The sequence below is a fragment of the Macaca mulatta genome, chromosome 13 (genome assembly GCF_049350105.2).
Source record: "Macaca mulatta isolate MMU2019108-1 chromosome 13, T2T-MMU8v2.0, whole genome shotgun sequence".
NCBI lineage: Eukaryota > Metazoa > Chordata > Mammalia > Primates > Cercopithecidae > Macaca > Macaca mulatta.
In genome coordinates, this window is record NC_133418.1 from 91,417,081 (window position 1) to 91,441,206 (window position 24,126).

The following is a 24,126-nucleotide window of genomic DNA, read 5'->3' on the forward strand; positions in this document are numbered from 1 at the left end:
CCTGGAAATTCTTTCTCCAGAGCCCTTGGTAATGATAATAGCAATCATAATGATGATAGCTAACATTTCTTGAACTCTTGCTATGTGAGAGGCACAGTTTTAGGCTCTTTATACATATTAGCTTGTTTAATTGCTCATGATGTCCGTATGGTACAGGTAATAATATTTTTCTCATTTTTACAGACAAGGAGACTGACCTGCAGAGAGGTAAAGTCCGTTGGCAAGGTCTCATAGCTAGTAAGGGAGAGAAGAATGTGTCACTTGAGGGAAAGACAGGAAGCCATTGCTCCTGCATACTCTGTGTGTGAGCAAAGGCACTGAGGTGGGACAAGAAAGGATAAGATTTAAGAAGAGACATCCTAATATCCAGATATGTTACATTATTGCATTGCTGCAGGAACTGCTGAAAAACATACAGTCAAGCAAGAGTGCTGGGGGTGGGGGTGAGGAGGTAGGTTTGCTCATGCTTACTTAATAGCCAGGAACAAACAGTAGCTAGGAAGAGGCACTGGGCCAGTGTGCCTGCCAAGAACAGGAGAGGATGAACTCATGTGGATGGGTATGCGGGAGTATTTCCCACAGTCCTTGGATTTGAGACCACCGGCTGCTGTCATATTTGGAGTAATTGTGGTGTAAGGAGCACTGGACTGAGAGTCAGGAGACCTGGGTGTGACTCATGGTTTTGCTGCTAATGATCTGTGAGACCTTGGGGGAAGTCACTTCACTTCTCCAGACCTCAGTTTCTTCATCTACAAAATAAGGGAATTACTAACACTCTTTCAGTTCTGGGATTCCAATTCTAAAATAAATCTTCTGCAGAGCAAGTCTGTTTGTCTTCCTTAACCTTAAAATGGAATTTATTTTAAAAGCAGATGGTTCTGGCACTGGAACCATTCTCCCACAATTCCTTTCAATGACACATCTATAGAGCTATAGTTAAATTCCTTTGAAAACCAATGGGCTTTTTAACATGAGTGTCAGTGAAGATCAAATCAAATCGTATCAATAAAATTAAATATATTTTAAAAACAAAAACAGCTGTAAAAATTTTAAATGAGTTAATTTCAATTAAACTCTCAAAGTATCAAGGAATACATAAAAAATGTGTACTCCAAGCCATGTGACGTGCAACATGTCTAATAGTATTTTATCATGCAACAACATGGTGGGTAAGTATTAACTCCCTTTTACAGATAGAAATAGACCCAAAGATGTGAATGACTTGGTCAAAGACATAGAGTTAGCAAGGGCAAAACAGAAATTTAACCCAGGGTTCCAGACTCCAAGTCCAGAGCTTTCTACTTCATCACAACTGCGTCAAGAATGCAGCACCAGCATCTCTGCTCCAATGAGTCAGGGGGACAGGTGTGGAACTTCCAAGAAAGTCTACCTTGCTGCTCCCACAGAACCAGGGCCTCTGTAAAAGGGAGGAACAGGACAGAAGGACTCGAGAGCAGAGATAAGACCTTGGAGTTTGTTTGTTTGTTTTTTGAGATGGAGTCTTGCTCTGTTGCCCAGGCTGAAGTGCAGTGGCGTGATCTTGGCTCACTGCAAGCTCCACCTCCCGGGTTCACGCCATTCTCCTGCCTCAGTCTCCTGAGTAGCTGGGACTACAAGCACCCGCCACCACACCTGCCTAATTTTTTATATTTTTAGTAGAGATGGAGTTTCATTGTGTTAGCCAGGATGGTCTCCATCTCCTGATCTCATGATCTACCCGCCTCAGCCTCCCAAAGTGCTGGGATTATAGGCGTGAGCCACCACGCCTTTCCGAGTTTTTATTATTATTATTATTATTATATTTAGAGATGGCAGCGGTGGGGGTCTCTTTATATTGCCCAGGCTGGAGTCAAACTTTTGGGCTCAAGCTATCCCCCTGCCTCAACCTCCCGAGCACCTGGGACTACAGGTCCATGCCAAAGCACCCGGGACCTTGAGATTTGGTAAGGGCCTTCTGACTCTCACAGCCCACCAAAAGACAGATGCATCATCCTGACTTTTGGCTGAGCCATGCCATGGCCCAGCAGCCTGATCTTTTGTTCACTGGGTCCCACTGTGTAGGAGTGTGTTACACACGGCCCCATCCCACATCAGAACTTTCAGGTCTAAGTACTTCCAGAGATTTCCATCAGAATAGAGAAACTAGAGAAACATGAAAAAGGAGATCATTTTGTTTTGTTTTGTTTTGAGACTGAGTCTTGCTCTGTTGCCTAGGCTGGAGTGCAGTAGCACGATCTTGGCTCACTGCAACCTCCGCCTCCCAGGTTCAAGTGATTCTCCTGCTTCAGCCTCCTGAGTAGCTAGGATTACAGGCACCTGCCACCATGCCCTGCTAATTTTTGTATTTCTGGTAGAGATGGGTTTTCCCCATGTTGGCCAGGTTGGTCTCAAACTTCAGACCTCAGGTGATCCTCTGCCCTGGCCTTTCAAAGTGCTGGGATTACATGCGTGAGCCAATGCGCCTGGCCAACCATTTGTTTTATGATAAAATGGTCTGGTCACGCAATCCTAGTGGAGATACTAAAGAAGAACTTCACCTTCTCTGCAGTGAATAACAAGAACTAGTTAGACTGGCTTTGCCCTGTGTCACATCAGCTGCTATGACCACCTGGGACCATCTTTGAGGTAATGGCTGCCTCTTATTTACCCATTCTCAGAGGAGTGTGTGCTTGAACACAGACTCCTGCATTTGGCCCCCCAAAGCCAGTTCTTTGAGCCTGGGATGGGAAAAATGTAATTTCTGGTAGTGTATAATATTGGCGACAAATTCAATATAGGTGAACAAGTCAACAGGAGGACATGGCTGCCAAATAAAGCTGACACGACTGAGCTCTGGCATCTAGAAAAAGGGGTGACTGTCACCGGGCGTGGTTGCTCACTCCTGTAATCCCAGCACTTTGGGAGGCCGAGGCAGGCGGATCACAAGGTCAGGAGATGGAGACCATCCTGGCTAACATGGTGAAACCCCGTCTCTACTAAAAACACAAAAAATTAGCTGGGTATGGTGGTGGGCGCCTGTAGTCCCAGCTACTCAGGAGGCTGAGGCAGGAGAATAGCATGAACCCAGGAGGCGGAGTTTGCAGTGGGCCAAGATTGTGCCACTGCACTCCAGCCTGGGCGACAGAGCAAGACTCCATCTCAAAAAATAAAAATTAAAAAAAAGAAAAGAAAGAAAAAGGGGTGATTGTCATACTCATCTGGGTGCTGGGCCTCCCTCACCTGGAATACCGCATTTTCCATTGTATTTAACTTGGATATCAACTGGAAGACATTCAGGGCCCAAGTTTCTGTTAAGGCCAGGATCAAAAACTGACTTCACTTCCCAAAGAATTATCAAAAGTGGGGGAAGGAAGCGTGCAGTCTTCATTTGTTGCAGTGGTGTAGGTGAAGCAGAGGGCTGACAGTCAGTACACCTGTGTCGGAGTCCAAGCTCCGGTAATGATTAGCTGTGCAATCCTCAGAAACCTGGGTTATCCTCTCTGAACCTCTCTATCTTCATAAGCAAGATGATGAAAGTAAAATACCCACTTCAAGGGCTTGCTATGAGGATTAGTTACCATAATGTCTATGGAAGTACTTTGTTACCATCAAGCATTCAGTAAATGTTATTTTTTATTATAACCAGCTTCTCTCCAAAAAGATTTTTTCTTCTTTTTGAGTTGTGAATTATTGAACCATGCCATGATGGATTTCTGGTCACTAATAACACATGAAATGAAAACTGGAAGGAACTCGCTAAGATAAATGCACCTCTTAATTGCAACCACTTATGAATATTAGTGATAATGCCAGGGCTCATTGGGCTGACACTTTTCCCTGGCAGGGATTAATAAACAAACCCACTCTCTTGAGTTAACAGCCAACCTTCCCTGTTTTTGCTGGCCCTGCATTCCTAGAAAATAACGAAACCTTGCCTTTGGTGTTTAATCTTTAATTTCAGGGAGGCATCACGTTTTACTTCTGATTCAAAGCAGACAGCGAACTTTATTTGGTGTATCATTTTCCTACCCTTTCAGAATGCCGCGCAAATAACTACTTATGTAAGAAAACAACGAAAAACAGACTTACGAATCCTGCACAGTGTTCGCAGAAGGTTGGTTTGAGATAGGTCATCTCCTGAAAATTATGGATAAATCCTGGTCCCATTTTACAGTGTAGTTGGGATTTCGCTCTCAGGAAGTAAGCCATCATTTCATCTTTACTAATTAGGCCGTCCCTGTTAAGAGAATCCAAGAAGGGAGGGATCTTTGAATATCAGGTTGCTACGTAGTTGCCACACTTTAATCACCCACCTCCCAAACTTTTGTGGCCAAAAGCAGATGAGGAATATTCACTTCTCTATTACATCTCAGAGAAAGGGCGAACCTCAAAAGGCATCTTCAGGTGTTCAACGCCTTTTTCAGTGAGCAGAAAATTGTGTATGTGTGCACCCTGCATGTGTGTGTGTGCAGGAGCATATTCATGTAAGCACACATGTGGCCTGTGCACTGCGACACAGAAAGTCTTTATTATGAAAAGCAGCTTCCTGAAGGACATCTTTCTAGTCCTTGCCTAGCTGTAAGGTTGCGAGAATTAGGATGATGGAGAAAGGCAGAAAACTGTAATAACTGAGCTGACCATTCTCAAATTCATTCAGCTTGACCCTGTCCAGGCTCCTTGGTGATATTTTCACTCACATCTTAGTGGCTCATAGCCCATTCACTGTGACTGGCTGGGAGCAATTCTTCCAGATCTACTCCACACAGAACAAACCTCTGGTTCTTCCCACCTTCCTACCCCTGCTCACCACATACCCTGACTTCTTGTTTATCAAAAATGATCCAGTTGGCCAGGTGCGGTGGCTCATGGCACTTTGGGAGGTAATGGTAATCCTAGCACTTTGGGGGGCCAAGGTGGGTGGATCACTTGAGGTCAGGAGTTCAAGGCCAGCCTGACCAACATGGTGAGACCCCTGTCTCTACTAAAAACACAAAAATTAGGTGGGCATGGTGACGTGTGCCTGTAATCCCAGCAACTCAGGAGACTGAGGCACGGAGGCAGAGATTGCAGTGAGCTGAGATCACACCACTGCACTCCAGCCTGGGCAATAGAGCGAGACTCTTTCTCAAAAAAAAAATAAATAAATAAAATAATAATAATAATAATTGGATCCACTTGACACAGGTGAGCTCCATATTGCTTTTTGTCCATTAGCATGTGCTGGCGATCACACCTTTCCTTTCCGGTTCAGAATTCTTTTCTACCTCCTCTGTCCTCTCTTGGGGCTCCTCTCTCAGAGGAAATGTTGCCCCATCCAGCACTCTCCAGCCTCCCCGGGACTCTCCTCCTTCCAGGTTATGCTCAGTCTCTTTCCGTTTCTTCTCCCGTTCACAAATATGCTCAGGACTTTCCCACCTGAAAAATCCCCTTTCTCAGTCCTGCCACCATCTCCAACAGGTGTCTTTTCTCTCTTCCTTCTTTTACTCCCGAGGTTTTCAAAAAGAGAAATCATTAGGCTCTTTTATCATTTCCTCCAGGTACTCTTTATGCCACTTGGGTTTCTAACCCTACAAATCTGTCACCAAGAACATCCTCAGTGGCCTTTTCTCATTGGCAGGAGGTAACACGGAGACATGTTTCCTTCTTTCGGCGCCCTCCCCTTAGGCACCCTGGAATTGCATGCCACCCCGCTTCTCCTCCTTCCTCTCCAGCTCCCCCTTCTCCAGCTCGCTGCAGGGCCCTCTGACTCCTTTCAATGCCTGCATGTAGGAGGGGAGTCCCTGAAGGCTCATTCCTCAGGCCCCAAGCTCACCTCCCTCTAAGCGTTCCCACCAGAGTTTGCTCACAAGATCGCGACTCCAGCTTACAGTGGGGCTGAAGACTTCATCTCCATCCCCAGCCCTGACTGTTGTTCTGAATTTTTGCACCACATCTTCAACAACTTGCTAGACCTCTCTTCCTGATAATCCACTCTCTGTCTCAATCAACGGATCTAAGTCCAACTTCATCTCTCTCTTCCCTGTACTCCCTGCCCAGGCTTCCCTGTTGCTGTTTGCTGTGCCACAATTTTCCCCCAGGCTTGAGAATTTGAGATCCCTTTCTTACCTCCTATGCAAAATAACTTTGATTTTTGTACATTATAAGTATTATTATTAAAGTTATTTTGCGTAGGAGGTTAAAAAAAAAAAAGGATTCTAAATTCTCAAGCCTACTGGGAAATTATGGCACAGCCTAGCACCCAACAGTTATTTTTTCTGCTCCTCTGACCATCCATCCACCATCAAGGAGGCACCAGTGTCTATTATTCCCTTCTTTGTGTTCTTGAGTTCTCATCATTTAGTTCCAGCTTAGGAGTGAGAACGTGTGGTATTTGGTTTTCTGTTCCTGCATTAGTTTGCTAGGGATAATAGCATCCACTTCCATCCATGTTCCTGCAAAAGACATGATCTCGTTCTTTTTTTTTTTTTGAGACAGAGATTCGCTCTTGTTGCCCAGGCTGGAGTGCAATGGCACGATCTTGGCTCATCACAACCTCTGCCTCCCTGGTTCAAAGGATTCTCCTGCCTCAGCCTCCAGCATGTGCCACCATGCCTGACTAATTTTTGTATTTTCAGTAGAGATGGGGTTTCTCCATGTTGGTCAGACTGGTCTCGAACTCCCGACCTCGGGTGATCCACCTGCCTTGGCCTCCCAAAGTGTTGGAATTACAGGCGTGAGCCACTGTGCCTGGCAATCTCATTCTTTTTTATGGCTGCGTAATAGTCCATGGTGTATATGTACCACGTTTTCTTTATTCAATCTATTATTGATGGGTATTTAGGTTGATTATATGACTTTGATATTTGAATAGTGCTTCAGTGAACACTAACATGCCTGTGTCTTTATTACAGAATGATTTCTATTCCTCTGGGTATATACTCAGTAATGAGATTGCTGGGTTGAACTGTAGTTCTGTTTTCAGCTACTTGAGGAATCGCCATACTGCTTTGCACAATGGTTGAATGAATTACACTCCCACCAACAGTGTGTAAGTGTTCCCTTTCCTCTGCAACCTCACTAGCATCTGTTATTTTTTTACTTTCTTTCTTTTTTTATTTTTTAATTTTTTTTGAGATGGAGGCTTGCTCTGTCATCCAGACTGGAGTGCAGTGGTGCGATCTTGGCTCACTGCAAGCTCTGCCTCTCAGGTTCACGCCATTCTCTTGCCTCAGCCTCCCGAGTAGCTGGGACTACAGGCCCCCGTCACCATGCCCGGCTAATTTTTTGTATTTTTAGTAGAGACGGGGTTTCACCATGTTAGCCAGGATGGTCTTGATCCCCTGACCTCGTGATCCACCCACCTCAGCCTCCCAAAGTGCTGGGATTACAGGCGTGGGCCACTGTGCCCGGCCAAGTTTTTGACTTTATAATAGCCATTCCTGGCTGGGCACAGTGGCTCACACCTGGAATCCCAGAACTTTGGGAGGCCAAGGCAGGTGGATCACCTGAGGTCAGGAGTTCGAGACCAGTCTGACCAACATGGACTAGTCTGGCCAACATGATGGAACCTCGTCTCTACTTAAAAAAAAAAAAAAAAAAAAAAAATTGCCTGGCATGGTGGCGCATGCCTGTAATCCCAGCTACTCAGGAGGCTGAGGAATGAGAATCACCTGAACCCAGGAGGCGGAGGTTGCAATGAGCCGAGATTGTGCCACTGCACTCCAGCTTGGGTGAAAGAACAAGACTCTGTCTCAAAAAAATAATAATAATAATAATAGCCATTCTGACTGGTATGGGATGATATCTCACTGTAGTTTTGATTTGCATTTCTCTAATGATCAGTGATATTGAGCTTTTTTCCATATGCTTATTGTCCACATGTATGTCTTCTTTACAGAAGTGTCTATTTGTGTCTTTTGCCCACTCAAAGGAATGGGTACTGATTTCATAATGAAGATGCCAAAAACAATCTTTATTATATATGAGATAAATAAATTTATTAATGCATTGTCTCACAAATTTATGACATCATTTGCTACGTAAATTTGTGTAACAGTACATTAGCCCATCTCCCCTCCTAGGGACTCACAACGTAACACACTTTAGCCTATTAAAAGCTTTGGGAAGTCACACAGTAAAGACACCTATTTAATGAGATTTAACCCTGTGTTTCTCACATGTGACTAGTTAGTTCCTTTTTCAAAAGTACTAATTGATAGCTACTTCTGTGGAACATCATTTGGAAAACAGTACCTTAGAGAAAACATCTTTTTGAGACTTTCCAGTATTAACCACTCAAAACTTTAGTGTCATGTAAGCAAGATATGAATAGTTCAAACCTTCATTCATAGAAAACAATTCTATAGATATCAGTAAGTAGAGATAATGATGATATATAGAGAGAGATAGATGCAGATATTTGCTAGGACAATCTCAATTCTGTCTCTAGAACCAACAGATAAAAGAAATGAAGACTGGGAAGTTATTTTAAGTCAATGTCCTATTTACATGTCACTAATAGTAACAAACTAAGCAAAGAAGTGGGTAGTTAGCAGGCAATTTAAATTTTACTTTGTGAAGGAAGTTAATGTTTCTAATAGAATTTATTTTAAAAGTATTCTTTGTTCTGGGTATATAATGAAGATGAATTTAAGATTTTAAGTTATGTTAATATGTCAAGGCTTTTCTTGGTGTGTTGAATTACAGATTTTATTTTCTTAAATTCAATTAAGAAAAAATGGCTAGAGACAAGGTCCCACCATGTTGCCCAGGCTGGTCTGAAACTTCAAACGATCCTCCTACCTCAGCCTCCCAAAATGCTGGCATTACAGGTGTGAGGTATCACACCTGGCCCCAGATTTCATTTTTAAAAAAAATCTCATACCAGCAAAAATATTAGAGAATTTTAATGTAATTTCATTTGCCCATTTACCAAAACAAAATCCAGCATTTCCTTACAGGTGATTTTTAAATTAGGAACTAATCTTGTACAATTAACAATCAAATTATTAATGCCAGGATTTCTCAGCAGTTTTTTTTCCAAATCATTATTTTCTTTTAATGAGTTGCATTTTAGTCTCTAAAGCGGTTTAATTTTTAGGAATCATTTGACACTAAAAAGCAATATATTTTTTCTTCGTTTATCAAGACAACCTTTGATCAATCAAAGGAAAAAGCACGAATGCTTCTTGGCTATCTGCAGCTATCGTCTGCTTTAATGAAGACTATAAATAAGTTTTTTGTTTTTTTTTTGAGACAAAGTCTTGCTCAGTCACTCAGGCTGGGGTACAGTGGTGCTATCTCAGCTCACTGCAACCTCTGCCTCCCAGGCTCAAGCGATTCTCCCTCCTCAGCCACCCAAGTAGCTGGGATTATAGGCCTGTGCCACCACGCCCAGTGAATTTTTGTATTTTTAGTAGAGACAGAGTTTCGTCACGTTGGCCAGGCTGGTCTTGAACTCCTGGCCTCAAGTGATCTTCCTGCCTCAGCCTCCCAAACTGCTGGGATTACAGGCGTGAGCCACCATGCCTGGCCAAATTTTTTTTTTTAAATGCTCATGAGTTTTAAGATTGCCTTCAGGTCCACTAATGCCAAAGATTCTCCCAGGTTAGATCTAATTATATTTCTCCTCTACTCTTTTTTGGTGGAGATTTTTTGGGGTTGAGAGCTAAGCAATAGAGGCAATATAGCAAGTGGAGTGCTTGGATAATTTACAAATATGCACTTGTGCTCAACACTGACAACCTGGTCTGCCCTGTGATTCCATTCAGGTCATGTTCATACACACCAAGAAAATAATCAGTGACGAATTAAACCTGGCTCATCAAAGCACTAGGGTTGAAGCTGTCAAGATGTAAATTACAAGTTTCCCTTTTCTCCTCTGATAATAATTTTCTGCTTTACGATAGTTGCAGTAAAATAAAACAAAATTAAAACTTACTGATCTTTGTCCAGCACACAGAAGGAATCCAAGAAGGGAAAATTGGCAGCTATACTTTCAAAGTCCTCTTGGGAAATGTACCCGTCATGGTCATGATCATAGTTTCTAAATACAGACTGCAAAGGAAAGATCAGTATTAATTGAATGACTATGAGGCAGGCTCTGCACTTGTTATTGTGAAAGCAATGATAACCAGCATATGGTCCTTTCTATCAAGGAGCTTAGAATCTAGTGAAAGATAACTAAGTCAAGAAGCCTTTATAACATAAGAGACAAGTAGTTTGCTGAGGATAAAAACAGAGTAATGGTTGGATGTGGTGGCTCACACCTGTAACCCCAGCACTTTGGGAGCTGGAGGCAGAGGTGGGAAGATCACTTGAGCCCAAGAGTTTGAGACCAGCCTGAGCAACATAGAGAGACCTCATTGCTACAAATTTTTTTTTTAATTAGCTGGGCATGGTGGTGCATGCCTATAGTCCCAGCCACTTGTGAGGCTGAGGCAGGAGGCTTGCTTAGCCCAGGAGTTCGAGGTTACAACGAGCCAAGATCACACCACTGCACTCTAGCCTGGGCAATAGAGTAAGGCATCATCCCAAAAAAATGAATTTAAAATAAAATTAAAAATAAAACTGGGCCGGGCGCGGTGGCTCACGCCTGTAATCCCAGCACTTTGGGAGGCCAAGGCGGGCGGATCACAAGGTCAGGAGATCGAGACCACGGTGAAACCCCGTCTCTACTAAAAATACAAAAAATTAGCCGGGCGCGGTTGTGGGCGCCTGTAGTCCCAGCTACTCGGGAGGCTGAGGCAGGAGAATGGCGGGAACCCGGGAGGCGGAGCTTGCAGTGAGCCGAGATCGCGCCACTGCACTCCAGCCTGGGCGACAGAGCGAGACTCCCTCTCAAAAAAAAAAAATAAATAAATAAAACTTGGGCTGGGCACGGTGGTTCACACCTGTAATCCCAGCACTTTAGGAGGCCGAAGTGGGTGGATCACCCGAGGTCAGAATTCAAGACCACCCTGACCAACATGATGAAAACCCCATCTCTACTAAAAATAAAAGAAAAGAAAAAAATTAGCCAGGTATGGTGGCGTAACGCCTGCAATCCCAGCTACTCAGGGGGCAGAGGTACGAGAATCGCTTGAACCTGGGAGGAGGAGGTTGCAGAGAGCTGAGATGGCACCATTGCACTCCAGCCTGGGCAACAGTAGCAAAACTCCGTCTCAGTAAATAAATAAATAAAAACAGAGTGCTATTGGTAGTGGGGAAAGAGGAGGTAGATTAAGAAAGGTTTCCTGGGAAAAGCAAGGTTTAAACTGAAACCTCAGGGTTGAGTAGAAATTGGCTTAGTGAATTTATAAATTCCAATACCATGACAATAGAAAATAAAGTTTTAAGGTGTTATCTCAAAAAATAAACTGTACATTTAAGGCAATTCCAGTCAAAATCCCAGTAGGGATTTGTTTTAAATGAACAAATTGATTATAAGGTTCAAATCAAAGTGGTTACATTGAAAACAGGCTAAAAATTATTTTAAATGAAGAGTAATGAGGCAGAACATGCCCTTTCAGAAATCAAATATTCTACACAGCTACACTAATCAAAACAACATGATACAAATTACCATGGGGAGTGGAGTCCAGAAACAAACCCATGTATATATGGGAATTTAAAATATCAAAAAATGTCTTTTAAAATCCACAGAGAAATTATGGATTATCCAATAACCGCTACTGAGTTAAATGACTAATAATCTTACAAAATAAATTACCTCCAAACTAAATTCTAGATGTATTATATATTATTTATTTATTTATCTTTTTAGAGACAGGATCTCACTCTGTTGCCCAGGCTGCAGTGCAGTGGCATGATCATAGCTCACTGCAGCCTCAAACTCCTGGAATCAAGCCATCCTCCTGCATCAGCCTCCCAAAGTGCTGGGATTATAGGCATGAGCCTCCGCACTGGTGTATTACATAGTTTAATGCAAAAAAACCCAAAGCTGTAAAACGCCAAAGATAAATAGATGAAAATATTTTTCACATTTCATAATCTTTGTGTGAAAAAGGGCTTTCTTAGCATGACATCAATGTCAGAAGCCATAAAGAAAAATATTTTATTTAATGAAATGCAAAAAATTTGAACCAAAAAAGCTCAATTAACAAATTTTAAGATAAATGTCAAACAGAGCAAGTTATTTGCAGCATACGCGAGAGCAAAGACACAAAAGTCAAACAGGCAATCACCAAATAAAAATACAAATAGTCAATACATCCATGGAAAGTTATTCAGCTCTGCTAATCATTACAGAAATATAAATGAAAATAAAATCTTAAAATACTGTAATTGATCATCTTCTAGGGTATGAGACAATAGTTACTCTTGTATCAATTTAGTGATGTAAATAGCCACAATATTTCTGGAGGACAATCAGGAATTTTAAGTGCCTACTCTCTGACACAGGAATTCCACTTCTAGGAATCTGTTCTAAAGAACTCGAAGAAAGTTGCGTAAGACATACATGTATATATGTATGTAGTATATCTGTGTTTATATATACATAGAGATAGAGAATAAAGTCATATAAGATAATCTACAAATTATCAGTGGTTATCCCTGGAGAACAGAATTACCAAGACCTGAAAGTAAAGCTTTTTATTTTCTATAATTTATGTAATGCTTTAATATTCTTGATGATTCTACCTTCCTTTATAATCAGAAAAGAACAAAAAAGTTTCCCATTGCCCTCTGCAAAATTAGGTTTTCAAAAACTTTTGTAAGTTCTTTCTGCAAACACATGTACACAAATTTATATTTGATTTTGATTCCAGTTTTAATTAATCTCTCTCCTTTTCCCAGTAGTTTCTGTCTGTTCTATCTATCTATATTGCCCTGTGTTGCAAGTTGCTTCAGGAGTATTTTGGGAAGTAGTTAGGTATAAATGAATGAGTTAATTAAAAATATGACTCAAATGAGCCCATCTCAAGCTTTTTCATAGGTAACAGAATTGTGCAAAATCAGAAAACATTACCTTTTTATTTTTAAAATCCCAGTATCATTACTTAGCTATAATAAAAATAGCTTAAAAGTTAACTATTTTGGAATGCCTACTATTTATAGTTTAACATCCATATTTATACTGCAAGTAGATTTTTTGTGGAGTAAAATTCATCATAAAATCCAGGTCTTTTGTTTGATTGAACCAATGGTAAGGAATTTGGAGAATAAGGAAGAGAGAGTAGGTAAGGAAGACAGAATGAGACAGAGAGAGAGAGAGAGAGCAGAGGAAGTCAGTATGTAGAATGAGACTGGGAGAGGGAACAGCTCTGTCTTCCGTTTCCTGGCTTCAGACATTCCTGAGCTGCAACTCAGTCCTTGCATTCCCTGGGGACCCCTGGATCCTTTTCTCACCTTCCCCAGCTCTAAGCTGGATCTGTTACTACCATAGGCTCCATTGGACCTTATCTCCTTCTCAGACCTTCCCTCACTAATACTCCTCTTGGCACCACCCTTTTCCTTCCTGCCTCACACGTTCCACAAAATTTTTCTTTCAGCACCTCCTAGTTCCCTAAATTATCCAAGATGTAAGACATTCTTTCTTTTTCTTTAAACATCTTCTCCCAGAAAAAAGCACATTCTGTCCCAAAGACTCAATTCTGTTGCACCAGCAGATGTACCTACCAATCCATTAAAGTCGACATTTAATTCAGGATCACAGTTTCCTGTACCCTGGATGTTTCTGTGTTCCCCCCATTGGCACTTCTACTCTTTTTTCTACATGGAAAACTCTGACAGAGCCTTGTCCTACATTAGGTGATTTTTCTAATCTCAATTACATTGGGCTGCTGTGTCATAAAATTCCAAAACTATACAAAAGGAGAAACTATCCAACTTACAGGATTTCTTTCCTGCCCTTGGGTAATCAATTTATTGGGCATCTTAGTGGGACCTATGTGGGTTTTTCATGGGTGATTCTAATCCCCAATCCCTTGAGCTGCTGACAATGACAGAGGTGGCAAATGCCTGGGAAAGAGAATTGCTGGGAGTAGCTGAGAGTATCTGGGCAAGAGAGAGTAGACTGACAACAAAGGGAAAAGGGCCTTCCTGATCGATTCTCCCCAGGGCCCAATGCCAGGTAGCACTAAGTGCCTGCTAAATTGTTCCTACCTGCCAGAGGGTTGTTTTCATAGATTCCATCAGATTCGTGGACAATCGCGGAATATTCTGGAAAGGGAAAGGGTCTTCAAGTGCCCTCTCTTTATTCTCCGTCAACCACTTACCTCAACTAATTTCCTTATGTGCTTGTTGATGACCGTGGGGTCTGGCTTTGGCATCACCCCTAATGCCCACTCGAGGGGCACCACAGGCTTGTTGGGTGTTGTAGGGGAGGTAGGCTGCTGACAAAAAACACACATATTTTTCAACTTTATTATTATTATTATTTTGAGACAGGGTCTGGCTCTGTCACCCAGGCTGGAGTGCAGTGGCATCATTTCAGTTCACTGCAACTTCTGCCTCCCAGGCTCAAGCCATCCTTCCACCTCAGCCTACCAAGTATCTAGGACCACAGGTGTGTGTCACCACACTCAGCTAATTTTTGTATTTTTAGTACAAATGGGGTTTCACCATGTTGCACAGGCTGGTCTCCAACTCCTGGGCTCAAGTAATTCTCCGGCTTAGGCCTCCCAAAGTGCAGGGATTATAGGCGTGAGCTACCACACCTGGCCATATTTTTCAACATTAACTGGGGCCTTGAGCAACTAGGAGGACCAGGGACACTGAGAAGAATGAAAAAGTTTTGTATATTCATAATACCAGTAGAAACTTACATGTATGTATCTCTTAAATGCTTATAAAACAAGCATCTTATGTTGATGGAATCTAATCTGTAACTAAATACATGTTTAGATACTGCCTTTTGTTTAACAGCAACTTAAATTCTATTATTTTATTTTTATTTTTTATTTACTTTTTTTTGTTTTTTTGAGACAGAGTCTCTCTCTGTCACCCTGGCCGGAGTGCAGTGGCAAGATCTCGGCTCACTGAAATCTCTGCCTCCCAAGTTCAAGCGATTCTTGTGCCTCAGCCTCCTGAGTAGCTGGTATTACAGGCATCCACCACCAAGCCCAGCTAATTTTTGTATTTTTATTAGGGATGGGGTTCCACCATGTTGGCCAGGCTGGTCTCAAACTCCTGACCTCAGGTGATCCAGCTGCCTTGGCCTCCCAAAGTGCTGGGATTACAGGTGTGAGTCACCACACCCAGCCTAAATTCTATTATTTTAAATGGGAAAAAGCAGTGCACTCCCAGTCCGTCCAAAAATCCTATCCAAGTTCTCCAAATATCACTAAAACTTATGTATATAACAATCCATCATGGATTTTTGTGTAATACAGGATATAAAAACACCAGTTATCTAATTCTCTAATACTTAGTGATCAGTTATGGTGCATGCAGCAAATGGGTACCAGTGGGTGGCCAGGTTTATGTCCTCACGTCTGCACCTTGCTCAACACGCTTAAGCGCTTCTGACTGTTCTGCCAATCATTAGGTCTCTCTGGCCGTCTTTGGTGAACTCGCTTTCTCCACAGATTTTTCTGCATTCTCACAAGACATTTGCACATAAAACTGTGAGGAAGATGGTAGCATAATGCATAACATACTTGGACAACACAAGCAGAGAACACAATCCTTTTAGGAGACCAGCCAAGACTGGTGTTCACTTTATATCCTCTTCCTGAAAGCTTCATACAATGTCAACATTTTTGCTGGTGCACACATGCAAACCTATTTTTTTTTCTATCCTTTCTCTTTAATTTATATTTATAGAGGCTGGGCACAGTGGCTCATGCCTGTAATCCCAGCACTTTGGGAGGCAAAGGCAGGTGGATCACCTGAGGTCAGGAGTTCAAGACCAACCAGGCCAACATGGTGAAACCCCCTCTCTACTAAAGATACAAAAAACTTAGCTGGGTATGGTGGCACGTGCCTATAGTCCAAGCTACTTGGGAGGCTGAGGCAGGAGAATTGCTTGAGCCAGTAAGGTGGAGTTGCAGTGAGCTGAGATTATGCCACTGCACTCCAGCCTTGGAGACAGAGCAAGACTCCATTTCAAAAAAAAATTACATTTGTAGATATATATACGTGTGTGTGTGTGTGTGTGTGTGTGTGTGTTTTAGAGACAGGGTCTCACTATGTTGCCCAGGCTGGAGTGCAGTGGTTATTAATAAGCACCATCCCACTACTGATCAGCACAGGAATATATATATATATATATATATATATATATATATATATATATATATATATATATATCCTGTTAGTCCTGTCCCTCTAAGAGAACGCTAATACAATTATTTTCCCACTCCATCCCCTTTCCAGCTCCCCATCCTACTAAGAGCCACCTCTATCATTCAATAAAACCTCTGCATTCACCATCCTTCAAGTCCGTGTGACCTGATTCTTCTTGGATGCCAGACAAGGACCCAGGTACCAAGAAGGTTGGGTGTAAAAGCCTGTCACCCTGACTCTCCACTGAGCTGGCTAACACTTAGCTATCCATGGACAGCAACTGCTAAAAGAGCATTAACTGTAACACACCTCTAAATGCTGTCTTGGGGCCAGAGCCCAAAAGCACTCTCCCCGGCCCCCATGCGGCACCCGCTTGTCTGCATGTTCCCCCTCCCGCAAGGGGTTTGAATGTGGCCACACCCCTGTCACAAGTCTCAGTGAAGGGATCCAGGGAGCTCTCCCATCTCATCAGGACATGTCAAATAGGCTGACACTCCACTAAGAGAAGAGACGGAAAGACTGGGAAATGTCTTGTGTTTAGATTCATAGGATTTTAGCACTTGGAAGGGACTTTTGAAAGCTTTTGCTCTTACAACAAATAAAAAGACTTTCGTATGTTTGATGGAAAAATCTCCTAAAATTGGAAAAAATTGATCCTGAAAATAAACTAAAGTAAAACTAAAGGCACACAAGGCAGACAAATGTGCTAAAATGGCCATTCCTATGCTGTTCCTGAATGAGGGATGGTAGAAGCAGAACTAGGATGGAAGACAGGCCTGGCACTGAATCCCAGCTCTCCAACTTAGCAGCTGTTTGATCTGAGTGAGATACCTACTCTCACCAGACCTAGTTACCTAGTTTCCTTCCTCCCTTCCTCCCTTCCTCCCTTCCTCCCTTCCTCTCTTCCTCCCTTCCTCCCTTCCTCTCTTCCTCCCTTTCTCTCTTTCTCTCTTTCTCTCTTTCTTTCTTTCCTCCCTCCCTCCCTCCCTCCCACTCCCTCCCTCTGAGATGGAGTCTTGCTCTGTTGCCCAGCCTGGAGTGCAGTGGCATGATCTCAGCTCAATGCAACCTCTGCCTCCTGGGTTCCAGTGATCCTCCTGCCTCCGCCTCCTAAGTAGCTGGAACTACAGACACGTGCCAGCAGGCCCGGCTAATTTTTGTATTTTTAGTAGAGACAAGGTTCACCCTGTTGGCCAGGCTGGTCTCAAACTCCTGACCTCAAGTGATCTGCCTGCCTCGGCCTCCCAAAGTGCTGGGATTACAGGCATGAGCCACTGCTCCTGGCCCAGACCTAGTTTTCTTAACAGAGTTAATAAGATAAACTGTGTATGATGCCCTGCCAGGCATTCAACAGCTGGAAGCAATTCTGGTGCCTAATTGGCGCCAAGAGGTGGAAATTCTGTATGCACACATACAACAGGGCTTAACACACTGTGGCCAGGTTCATCATGACAAAACTACAGAATTAGGTAGGGGCTTACAAATTCCTTTTTGGTTTTCAAAAGCTTTGGCTTTCTTGCTAGCTTCCTTAGTCTTGCTAGCTTTAAAGAGTCTGGGTCCTCACTCCTACCATTGCATGTGCCACATCATCCCGCATGGCTCTGTTCTGCAGTATTTCCAGGAGACGAGCCTCCTGAGACTGGCAGGAAGGAGAACGTGCTCATGGAACCACATGCACTATTTTAAGAACAGATGCTACCAGCTCAACTGACTCAGACTCAAGTGCATGTCCTGCCGGGGCCAGAGAACGGCTCTCACTGCCATTTTGTCTCTTCGGTCTGATGGTTCAGAATCACAGTAGGTATTAATAAACCTAGGGGGCATAGTGACTATGTTATAGAGTTCAGCTGGTAAGGGTGAGATCTTTATAAGAGAACTGATCTCAAGATGTGATTATAAGAAGCAAGCATAGGCATTTTATCTTCAACATGCGAGCCTCAACCTCACTATAAATGTTTCTGTTTTGTTTTGGTTTGGTTTGGTTTTTTTTGAGACAGAGTCTTGCTCTGTCGCCCAGGCTGGAGTGCAGTGGCGCCAACTCGGTTCACTGCAAACTCTGACTCCCAGGTTCACGCCATTCTCCTGCCTCAGCCTCCAGAGTAGCTGGGACTACAGGCGCCCGCCACCACGCCCGGCTAATTTTTTGTATTTTTAGTAGAGACAGGGTTTCACCGTGTTAGCCAGGATGGTCTCAATCTTCTGACCTTAGGATCCGCCCGCCTTGGCCTCCCAAAGTGCTGGGATTGCAGGCGTGAGCACCGTGCCCGGCCAACCTCATTATAAATTTTAAACTCATCCAGGCATTTTGTATTAGTGCAAAGCATAGCTAAAATATAATGCATCCACTAAAACCAATGAGTGGTGTATATTCAATAATGCAATTTCTTCAATCTCATTATATAAAGTTTATTCACTAAGAGTTTGCCATCTACTAAGTGAGACACTATCCAATGTGACATCCAAATTCTGAGTTGAATCAATGGTTAGTAGAGAAATTTGTAAATTATGATCAAGATACTTAAAATTTTAAATCTAATTTTATGTTGAATGGAGCTTTTTTAAAGCTTGAAACAGTCTAAATGATCTTTAACATTAAGATGAGTTACTATTCTTTTCCTTTCTTTTTGGTCCTAGGTGTATTGAGTTCTTAGCAGGAACACAACAAATAGAAGATCAATTATAAAACAGAGTAATGAGAATGATGTTCTTCCTCTTTATTAGCCTCTGGTATGAAGATATAATTCTCAAACTGTCAGGGCTAAGCTGTCCCATTGATAAAATGGGAATAATGGCCGGGCGCAGTCGCTCACGCCTGTGATCCTAGCACTTTGGGAGGCCACGGCGGGCGGATCACGAAGTCAGGAGTTTGAGACCAGCCTGGGCCAACATAGTGAAACCCCGTCTCTACTAAAAATAAAAAAATTTTAAAAATTGCCAGGCATGGCAGTGTGTGCCTGTAATCCTAGCTACTCGGCAGCCTGAAGCAGAAGAATCACGTGAACCCAGGAGACGGAGGTTTCAGTGAGCTGAGATTGCACCATTGCATTCCAGCCCAGGTGATAGTGCAAGACTACGCCTCAAAAAAAAAAAAAAAAAAAAGAATAATACCAATTTTTAAAATTCTTCCATTTTAGAACATAAAGCAACATTGTAATAGCCAATTACTATAAATGACAAAAAATAGTGAGTGGCACTGATCCTTAGAGAGAAAATAATACCTACCGATTTAGAATTTCTAGGCTCCAGCACCAGTGACAGTTTGTAAATATCATCTTCAGTGTGATAGAGGTCGAGGGAAAGCTACAACAAAATTAAAACAGATAAATATGTTGGATTACATTTATTTATTTATTTACGTTGCTGAATTTTTGTTCAAGTTGAATGTTTAAGTTCACTGTCTAATACAGGAATTTGAGTAAATGCAGAACAATAAAAAGACGGCAGGCAGAGATGGAAAATGAACTTTAAAAGAGAAAACGTTAATCCTGGTTAATCATCAGTATCGACAAGAACCATCAACTCAATTCCTCAGCAATATTTACTGAGCAGCTCCCAGGTGCTCAGTGCTGAGTCACAGATGAGGGCTACCTGATGTTTCCAGGCTGGAAGCAGGGACAGATGCAAACAATAAGAGTTGTAAATGTAATAAATGCTGCCTTTGAGGTTTGATTAAAGAACTGTGGAAATAAAGGAGCAGTTAACTAGGCTCCTATTATTTGAGAGCATTGTGCTAAGTCCTAGTGAGGCAAGCTGATATAAAATCATTCCTTGCCCCCAAGCGCCTGATAATTTATTTGAATAAATAGGGCCTGAACCTAAAAAGGTGTATTCATAGCAATAAAAGGCAGCACATGCTGAGTGTGAAGTAGTTGCTCCACTTTAAGTGCTCCAGGAACCGGTCAGAAATCAGGGAGGTAGCATAGTAAATACATGAGGGCAGAGGCTGTGTAGTCAGGCAGGGCTGGGTTCAAGCATGGAGCCTGCCACTAGCTAGCTGTGTAACCTTTAGCAAGTAATTTCCTCTCTGACACTCAGTTACCACGTCTGGAAAATGGAAATGATCATAAAAGTCCCTACTGAGTTGGATTTGTATCAAGACCAAAAATGAAATAACGCATGTAAAGTATTTCACACAGGACCTGGTACACAGTAAAATCTAAAGAAGTGTTATTTTGTAGTGTTAATGTTACTGTGTTATTATCGTATTTGCTATTTGTTATATTATTATTATGCATAGGGGCCACTGGAGACGGAAATGATCAGGATGGATTCATGGAGGTCCTTGTGAACCGGAACTTAACCAGGGGGACTGGGACGGAATCTAGACAAAAGAGAGAGGAAGATCATTGTAGGCAAGGACAACACAGATCCAGATTGGAGAACGTGGATAAACTCTGTAAAGCCCTACAATGCATATTCTCACTCACCTGAAACAGAAGTCATGAGGTTAAAATAAGCCTGAACAATTCCCACCTACTCCTTTAAAGCTAGAACACTCCATGGATCACATCACTTCCCCGGCCATGAACATAACCAGTGCTGGCTGCCTTCTTTGACCATGTAGGAATGAAAACTGTTCTTTAACATATTTTATCTAATGTGTGTATGAGAGTGGAGTGAGGGGGAAAAGAAAGAAGGAGGAAGCCAGAGAAAACTCAGAGGTGAAGATGTTTTCAAAGATTCCTTTTCCTGTTCTATTTCCTTTAAAAAAGAAGTTGGCATTATAAAATTTCATTTTCAAATCATTCACTCAACAAATATTTATCAGTAATCTACTATGTGCCAGGGACTGTTATAGTCACTGTTCTAGCAGCTGCTTGAATGTAACATTTAAATTAAGGACTTCATAATCAGGTCACGTTTCTTTTTTTTTTTTTTTTTTTTTTTTTGAGACGGAGTCTCACGCTGTTGCCCAGGCTGGAGTGCAGTGGCGCGATCTCGGCTCACTGCAAGCTCCGCCTCCCGGGTTCCCGCCATTCTCCTGCCTCAGCCTCCTGAGTAGCTGGGACTACAGGCGCCCGCCACCGCGCCCGGCTAATTTTTTGTATTTTTAGTAGAGACGGGGTTTCACTGTGGTCTCGATCTCCTGACCTTGTGATCCGCCCGCCTCGGCCTCCCAAAGTGCTGGGATTACAGGCTTGAGCCACCGCGCCCGGCCCAGGTCACGTTTCTTTTACCTGCACTTTGTCACGAAGTTTTTTTTCTAAACAAAATAAAACTGATTTAACTGTGAAATTTCCCCAGTATCATGTCAACATCATGACAATCCTGCTTACAAAAAAGAGACATGGTATTCACCTTCCCCTGAACAGCAATCACTCCTACCTCCCGGGCTCTGCCTTGTTACAGGAAAGGAAACCTCGACATGTCACAAACAAATGCCTTTGGGAGCCATTCCATTATATAAACGAGTCGAGTAGGATGTGTGAAAGGTACATTTTGATAGAGACACTGGTACCACAACGTCTTATTTGGAAAACAGTCTTTGCAGATGTAATTTATTTAGGGATCTTTCCTCTTAGCGCCACAATTTTAAAAAAAATTATGATGATAAATGGGACCCAACACCGCTCTCCATTAGGGAAGTCACAGGGAGAGGTGTGGTTTGTGATGAACATCGCTACTCAGCAATGACAAATTGCTGTCAGCCTAACATTGGACCTTGAGTTGCCAAATCTTCTGATTTGTTCAGAGAAGCCAGAAATCTGGAGTTTTAGATAAACTATCCCAATTTTTAAACACTGGGAACTAACTAACAACAAAATTTTATGATTCCATATGGACCAAATAAAATACATCAGCCGTGGGCAGTTGTCTACTATTTTGTAATTCCCACAACAGACAACTGCACCAGGCTCTCAGTCTCATGAAAATGGACAGCACATCTGTCTTTTGCACCTCTGTATCCCCTGTCCCAGCTTGCAGCCTCGTACTGTGAAGGTTACATAAAGAGAGAAAACCGAGTGACTCCTTCCTTCTGAATTCCTTGTTATCAGGAGTTAGTGCAGACTTGGAGGAGTATGTTCCCTTCCTCCTGACTCAGCTTCCAAGTCCTGTGATCACTGGCACCAGCATCTGCTGGAGATGAGATGACAGCAGCACTACCACTGCCAACCAAGAATCCAAATTAGCCACACACTAAGGCGGGGAGATGCTCTTTCAAGAGAAACAGAACATCCTTGGGTATTTCCATGTGTCAAATGGATAACTGGCTCGGCGATGGAAATGTTTTGGTAGTCTCCAAATACTTGCTCTCTGCTTATTAGTAGTGCGAGCCTGGGCATGCAATTAACCTTCTTGAGTCTCAGTCTCCTGATCTGTGAAATGGGAATCATAAATAATAGCTGCCTCCAAGAACTATGGTGAAGATTAAATGAGCTAGAGTTTGTTTAGAAGGTCACAAATGCAGGGTTTGGCTTCCAGTCAATGCACGAGTCAAATGCCACTGTGCTTATCCATGAATGTAAAGCTGCCACTTGGGGTTACTCCTAGCATCTCTTCTTTCCCAGCCATGATTCTACTTCCTCTCTCAGATCTCCTCCGGGCTTTACGGACCTGCCCAAAGAGTGATCTGTTCTACTTTCTACACACCTTTTTTATAATATGGGCTGCTCATCAATGGAATCTCAAGAACATTTGCTTTTGTCAAACATATTTTGAGCCTGACTGTTTTTTTCTGACAAATGTTCCGATCCACTGTTTCAAGTTGTTGCATTTACCAACCTATCCTTTCAGCAAAGCTGGTTGCAGATTCAGTCTTCAGTAGGATCTACATTGGCTTGACTGTTTATCATAAAATAAAACACACCTGGACGTCAGACTGCCTCTACTCACCATTTTTGAAACTCTTCTTATTCTTCTTCTTCTTTTTTAAAAATGAGACTAAAATTAAAAATACAGGGGCTTTCCAGTTATTTGCATGTACTCAAAATGGTAAAAAGTAACTGATAGGGCTAAAAATACCATGAAAAGATTCAGACTATTTCATACCCCATGGAACAGAAGCATCAGCTTGTAAAACTCCTGGTTACGTGAATGGGGATGTAAGGGAAATGTCCTGTTCAGATATTCCCTGAAAAGAGGAACAATACGAATCCCAACAGTTTGGTGGCGTGGTCCTCCTTCCCTCAACATGCCTGGTGCCGTGTTCAAGGGGCCAAGGATACAATGATAAAAATGACAAACAAAGCTCCTACCCTCATAGATTTTGTCCTGTAATTACTTCCTTTACTGCACATCATGAAGAGAGGGAGAGAACGGTATTAATTAATTTTTACAGATGTGAAATAAATTAGATGTCAGCAATGTGCCCACATGAGAGAGCAAATGTCCATTTGAGGGGAACCTGGCCCAGGCTGCGATGCAGAAGGTTACTCCCTGTCCTTTGTAAATCTCAGTTTCTTCTTTTGTTTAAAAAAAAAAAAAAAAAAAAAAAGGACGGGGCAGGGGTGATATTATATAAAAGGATGGGGCAGCCTACCCAGGCTGCATTGCAGGGTGTGTGTGAGAATTTACTGAGGAAATGTATGTGAAAAGTGCTGTGAAAATTGTAATCAACTATTACAGAAAGTTAAAGCACTGCCCTACAGCCTACCACACAGAGTAGGCATTTCATAATTGTTGATGAACTTAAGGCTTCTCTTTTTCTGTCCTCCAGGGCTGTCCATCATATACAGGCGACCTCAGCTGGGGCCATATTTAGATGAAAACAATCACTTCAGGTGAAAATTTAGAGTCCTGGGGCAAAATGAATCACCCCTTCCGATGCTGGCATGTGGACGCCTTCACATGCATTGGGGCAGCTGTGGTCAGCCATATGATTCTAATCCAGATATGTGTGTGCTTCATAAAACGGCCACTGCGCTCTAGTGACCACAAGATAGAAGCCTCCTCGGTCCTCATGTTGAGGAGATTAACTCCTCAGGAGTCAGGAAGAAT

General features: G+C 42.5%; 1 protein-coding gene and 1 long non-coding RNA gene across 5 annotated transcripts in view; one reads left to right on the forward strand and one right to left on the reverse strand.

The window, feature by feature from the left end:
- The window catches only part of RASGRP3 (RAS guanyl releasing protein 3), an 87,112-nt gene that overhangs the window by 10,015 nt on the left and 52,971 nt on the right, over positions 1–24,126 (reverse strand). For 3 of the 4 annotated variants that reach the window (XM_015112055.3, XM_077958492.1, NM_001261700.2), the window contains 4 exon segments: positions 19,411–19,488; positions 14,178–14,294; positions 9,899–10,014; positions 4,069–4,216 (listed from right to left, as the gene is read on the reverse strand). In XM_015112055.3, the coding sequence (XP_014967541.2) occupies positions 4,069–4,216; positions 9,899–10,014; positions 14,178–14,294; positions 19,411–19,488 (459 nt within the window). 4 annotated transcript variants of the gene reach the window in all.
- On the forward strand, positions 18,795–23,387 carry LOC144333796 (uncharacterized). The gene is made up of 2 exons (XR_013402856.1): positions 18,795–21,042; positions 21,350–23,387. It is a non-coding gene; the product is annotated as an uncharacterized LOC144333796 (long non-coding RNA).